The sequence below is a fragment of the Sinocyclocheilus anshuiensis genome, unplaced genomic scaffold, assembly GCF_001515605.1.
Source record: "Sinocyclocheilus anshuiensis isolate Anshui unplaced genomic scaffold, SAMN03320099.WGS_v1.1 scaffold51, whole genome shotgun sequence".
Lineage (NCBI taxonomy): Eukaryota > Metazoa > Chordata > Actinopteri > Cypriniformes > Cyprinidae > Sinocyclocheilus > Sinocyclocheilus anshuiensis.
In genome coordinates this window covers 4795756-4802013 of record NW_015548296.1, presented here as the reverse complement: position 1 = coordinate 4802013, position 6258 = coordinate 4795756, and the positions used below count along the sequence as shown (strand labels likewise).

General features: G+C 35.0%; 1 protein-coding gene across 2 annotated transcripts in view; it reads left to right on the top strand.

Moving 5' to 3' along the window:
* The window catches only part of LOC107656072 (guanine nucleotide exchange factor DBS-like), a 79612-nt gene that overhangs the window by 17662 nt on the left and 55692 nt on the right, over positions 1-6258 (top strand). For both annotated transcript variants that reach the window (XM_016443750.1, XM_016443751.1), the window contains exon 2: positions 3990-4073. In XM_016443750.1, coding sequence (XP_016299236.1) covers positions 3990-4073 — 84 coding nt within the window. The remainder of the gene's footprint in view (positions 1-3989; positions 4074-6258) is intronic.

Genomic DNA, 6258 nt, shown 5'->3' with positions numbered 1-6258 from the left:
CCAGGCCCGCCCGCCTCTGCTCACTCAAGCCGGCCTCCGCATACTCTAGGCCGCGGCTCACTCTAGCCGCCGGCCGCCGCTCACTCAAGGCCGCGGTGTGTGACGCAATAATGTTCTTTTTAGCAGCATCATATGACCCCTTTAAATTCAAATCACAGTGATCAAACAAGCTAAAGCAGTCATAGGTAGAGACTCATTTCCAGGGGTTAAATTGGGATTTGTTATGTGGGGGGGCTCTATAGTATCGAGCTTATATATATATATATATATATGTATATATATAATATGTGTGTGTGTTTCTGTTTTTTGCAAATATGATTTATTCTGAAGCAATATTCTCAAATAATATTATGATATTCTTTTAAATATTTTTGAATATACAAACAAGAAATGATGGTGGAAATGATACTTTTCAACGAAATTAAAACGCCAGTAGGTGCAAGTAGTGAGCGTTTAATAAGTGAGTCATTGAGTCGTTCATTCAACCGATTTGTTCAAAACACGGAATCAATCAGCAATGAATCGGCTGGTTGCTGTGAGATGTGCTGTTTCTGCCTAAAATGTAAGTGACCTAATATTATTGTATTTTCTTATTGAACTGTTTATAGAACTATTAAACAGTCGTAATGGTGAAAACGTTGTGTGATGTTGCCTAACTAACTGCATTTTAAATAAATATAAAAACTTTCCATTTTGGAATTTTTACCTCAGGATGCTGAGTTTCTTAGTGTTGTGCGTTTTGATTTCTCCTGGAGAGGCCGCGTGAGCCTCGCCTCAGCTGCGCAACCTTATTCCGTCAATAGATGCATTTTATACAGTAGCTGTATCCACTATTCGCCACTTACTCTAAATGTAATAAAATCAAAATAATACTTGCGTTTTGGTGTTTACATAGTTATTTTTGGTTACTGATGTTTTAATCATGTTATTTGTCTCTGGCGTTAATGAAGCGTTAATGTCGAGCCCTGGAGTCTATAGGGCTCAGCCCCGGCCCAATTTAAACCCTGCTCATTTCCCTTCGATATGTTGACATCCTGAGTACAGCTTCTTTCTAAACCAAGGCCAGTTTATTTAAAGCATCTCACATCGTGTGTCCTTAGGTTATTGCGATCAATACTAAAACTATTCTGAATCTGCTCTATGAAATGAAACTCTGTGAATATAAGATTGACTGCTTGTTATGTAAGCAAACTCTTGGTGTCATATTGAAATGTGTCTTTGAGAAACTCACTAGTTTGTAAAACTTCTGCTCTCAAAAGCGCCTCTGGACAAATTCCGATCAGCTCTATAAAATTTTCTGAAATGTGCCAGTCCACCAAAAACAGCTGTTTTGGCATCGTTCAGTGCTTCTGATGAATTTGTTCGGACAGTTTTCTTTGAAATGTGAAGTGTGGAAGATTCTCGTCTTCCATTGGTTGGCAAACAGATCGGCCCCGCCCCTAAACTCACCTCATTGGCTGAGCCAATGTTGCTGTTGTCGGGCTAGTTGGGATGTTCAAACAAACAGAGCAGTGTTTTGATAGTGGCACAGATAAGTCAACCTACAAATGTCTTAAAGATTCCTCTGCATAATACACTCTTAAAAATAAAGATGCTTCACGATGCCATAGATAGAAGAACCTTTTTGTAGAGGGCAGTGGACCATGAGTCTGCATGAACTGTGTGTGTTTTTTATTTGCATGTGTCATGTGCTTAAGCCCGTAACTAACAGCAGGTTTGCTTTGGGGTTTAATCTCTTGGCATGCTGACCATCATCTGCCCTGCTACAGAAAACCTGCTTCTACATAGGGAATTTAATGCTTAATAAAAAAACAATTATAATGTGGTGTTAGATCAGACATCTTTGTTCTTACTAAGGCCAATGACATTACGTCTTTAATTGATTTTTCCGTACATTTCTGTCATATAACTAACAGTCACCACTGATAAGCTACTACTAAATATTGTAGAAACTTAATTTGCTGTAAAGTTGCTTTGCAACGATTTGTATAATTAAAAGCGCTATACAAATAAACTTGAATTTAATTGAAAAAAAATGTTATTTTACCCTTGGTAAAAAGCTGATTTTTTTTTTTCTTCAAATGTACAGTAATTCATATCAGATCTCACACAAGTAAACATTCTTAAAGTGAAGAAATTGGTTTATTATATGCAATTTTATTTTGTTTATCTGTATATTTTATTCAAAAAGATAATTTTAGTTAATTTGAATAACACTTGTTAGAATTTGAGAGGCAATGATAAAACCACTATAAAGGTATTTTTAGTTTCAGTTGGCTTTGAAAACATTTTTTGTTCAAATCTATTTTATTTTAAATTTGATAAAACTAAAACAATTAGTTAAGTGTAAAAACAATTAGTAGTAAATTAGTAGTAGTAGTAGTAGTAAAATAATTAGTAACTAAGTATTTTTTAAAGACATCTCTTATGCTCATCAAGGCATTTATTTGATCAAAAATACAACACTAAAAAACAGTAATATTGTGAAATATTATTACAATTTAATGGTTATACAAATAATGGTTTTCTATTTAAATATACTTTAAAATATAATTTATTCCTGCGATGCAAATCGGAAATTACTCCAGTCTAAAGTGTCACACGATCCTTCAGAAATCATTATAATATGCTGATTTATTATCAGTGTTGGAAACCTATGATACTTTTTCAGGATTCTTTGATGAATAACAAATTTAAAGGAACAGCATTTATTCAAAATATAATTTTTTTAAGTAATAAAAATAAACAAATTACTAAAAAATCCATATCATCCATCTATCTATCTATCTATCTATCTATCTATCTATCTATCTATCTATCTATCTATCTGTCTGTCTGTCTGTCTGTCTGTCTGGCTTTGTCTCGCTTGAACAGACAGGTTTCATTTTAGTCTTTACTATCACTTTTTTATCAATTTAACACATGCTTGCTGAATAAAAGTATTCATTAAAAAGTATTAATAGTATTAAAAAAAGAAAGAAAAAATACTGACCCCAAGCTTTTGAATGATAGTGTATATTGAACAATAGTGTATATTGTTTTCACACACACACACACAAAAATAAATTGTAAGATCAAACTGGAATGTATGATCCCCTGCATGAATGTGCACGTTTTTTATTTTGCCAATGTTTTAAAAATGTGTTGCCTTTTTCTATGTATTGTATTTTTCTTTGGAAAAAGTAGATTTCAGTACAGTATGTTTTCAGTGTTTGTTTTTTCTGTCGGTAGGAGTGGTCCTCCTGTATGATCCGGTCACGGTGACTTTCCTCTGGGGACGTCTTTGGCTTCTTATTGTAATTCATGTAGATGTCAATGGTTGCGACTCCACAGCCAGCTGATAACATCTGGTTTTCACATGCTCCTTGACGCACATTGTTCTTCCTGTAGAACACACTCGACAAGGATGTGTGAGCGCTTGAAATGAAAAAAGTACTAATTTCTGTTGTTCTGCGGTTTACGGCACGCTGCCTGTCAAACATTGTGACTATATTAACTTCAGCTAATCGGCTTCAGACTTACACCAGCACATCCTGAATACATCCCCAAAATGTCAGTAGCAACTCATCGCCGTTGTTTGTAGCCCACAGCAAGTTTCCTCACAAGACTTAACAGGGTCTGATAAAGAGAAGTCAATGGTAATGCAGTCTTTTGTGTACGTGTACAGAGGAACTTTTGTTCATCTACAGACTTCATCGGGCTTTAGGGTGACCCTCAGTAGATCAGTAGAGAATAGAAGCACTCGAGTGCTCTTTTGTAAAGCCAAGGGCATAAAAGAATGGCTTGTTTGAAGGAGCGGATACAAACCAGAGGCTGTGTTGATGGCTAAAGGTCATCTCTAAGGAAGCAGCTGTACAGACGGTCAGTCTGAAGGGTCGGGCCACTGATGCACTTTGTGACTTACCGATATCCCGAATGTGAATTTTGCAAATTATATGCATGTCGCTGTGATTTGTAGTGCTCCTGTGCTTTCTTCTCTTTCCTCACAGATGAGATTATGCAGCAGGAGATCAGGCCGCTACTGGCTGTCGACATAATCGAACAACTTCATAGGCAGTTTGCGCTTCTTTCAGGTGAGAAATGGAAATGTCCGTTTGCTCTTTAGGTTGGGATAAAAGGGCGTGTTGTTTTTTTTAAAAAAGCTATCTACTTTCCTTCTCTATAGCTGTTGGTGGTGCCTTTGAACTTTGACCCTTTCTCGTTTGTGGGTCTGGTTTCTGAGGTGGCGCTTAATTGATGTTAATGCACGCAAATCACATCCACTCATGTCAGTACTGTCGTACAATTCCCAGCCCTCCCATTTCCTCTGATGCTCATTAGCGCTTACAGTCAGAGAAAACAGACTTCTGCTGTCTCATTTTCCCATGATCCCATGATAGTCACACTGACGGGAGAATTGAGAGAATATTCCAGCCATAAATGTTTCTTACAGGCCATGATCATTTTTATTCACGATGAGCCAGTCTCTGTTACTTGAGTGAAAAGACATCCCGCCCCCCCCCCAAAAAAATCTTCATAATGCACAATATATCGATTCCATGTTGATTATCTGACAACATTATAGATTTTTCAGTTTATTGGTATTGGTCGATTTTGGATATTTAACTGTGCAAGCGCATTTTTTATTTAATTTAATAATTATAATATTTTATTAATTAAATTATAAAATAATTAAAATCTATTAAATATTAATATTAAATTATACAATAATTTAATCATTTCTAAAATTAATTTGATAACACTTGACACTGTTTAGCAAATCTCTAAATGAATATCCATTTCCATACTGTACATTATGATGTTATGATTCATTTTTAGTGTTTAATTTATACATAATAGTATGGGATGTTGATACCAGCTATTTGTCGCTTATTAGCCATAAAAAAATCTTTGTAAGCTATCATTTTAATATTGCTACATCGTTACAATATATTTTAGTGGCTTCCAGAAATCTCTAACATATTCGTCGCCACATGGATGATGCTAGATAAATCTTTGATGGTACATGTGACCAATGAAGTAAACATGTTTTTCTTTTGTAGATTGTAAGTCTTTTATTTAATTCGCTTGCATAACTCAAGTCGGCAAGATCAGACTCATTCTTATAGTTTGATTTAATGAAACCATTTATTATTTTATAGTTTCTCATTAAATTACCAGCCAATTTATTTCATTTAACACTTACAGTTACAAATGGCTTTGGTGAGTTTTTTTTTTAAAACTTCTTTGTTTGCCAGCTCAGGTCTTTAACCACTAGGCTACGCCACAGTCCTGCTTTCTATGTCTCAGATGAAAATGAAACAATCAGGGAACCGCTCAAGCTGGTGACTACTGTTTGCAACATATATAAAGTGAATTTGACTCTATTTATTATTCATTTTAACCAGCCTTTGTCATGAAGTTGCCAAGTGGTACTGAAGCAATGTTAACTATACAAAACAAGTAATATTAGCTAATAAAACAGCAGTGTTTACCGCTTTCAGCGCACACAGAGCTCTCTGAAAACAGAGTGGAAAAACTTACACGCTGAACTGATGTAAGTGGGAGGGACCTTACTACAGACTCGCTGCTCCTTGGAGAGCTTTTCCATTCCTTCCCACCCCAGTCAGATCTCCTGAGGCCTGGCCTGCCTCCTCATCTGCCGAGACGCCTGCACCAGCCATCAAAACTGCACCAGTTACATAATGTTACAGAGAAAAGCAATCCCAGCATACTTTGTGCAATCTATTTAGCTGGCTCCTCTGGTCTTAGGTGCCGCTGTCTGCTGAAAAGCATGGTGTCGTCCATTAGGACTCTGTGAATCATCCATCAGAAATTTAATAGAGTAGACTTCAAATGTGTCTCGTTCATAGATAGATAGATAGATAGTATGGATTTTTTTGTGATTTGTTTATTTTGATTACATTAAATGATTACATTACATTATATATATATATATATATATATATCTTGCTCATCAAGGCTGCATTTCAAAAATAGAGAAAAAAACTGTAATATTTTGTGAAATATTATTAAAAATATAAATACTATATTTATATTACAAATATATAAATATTATAAAAATTTTAAACAACAGTTTAACATTTTATTATACTTTAAAATATATATTATTCCTGTGATGCAAAGCTTAATTTTCATCAGCAATTATTCATCAGCCATCTAGTCTTCAGTGTCGCATTATCCTTCAAAAATCATTCTGATTTATTATCAATGTTGGAAACTGCTACTTGTGCTACTTAATATATATATTTTTTGTTA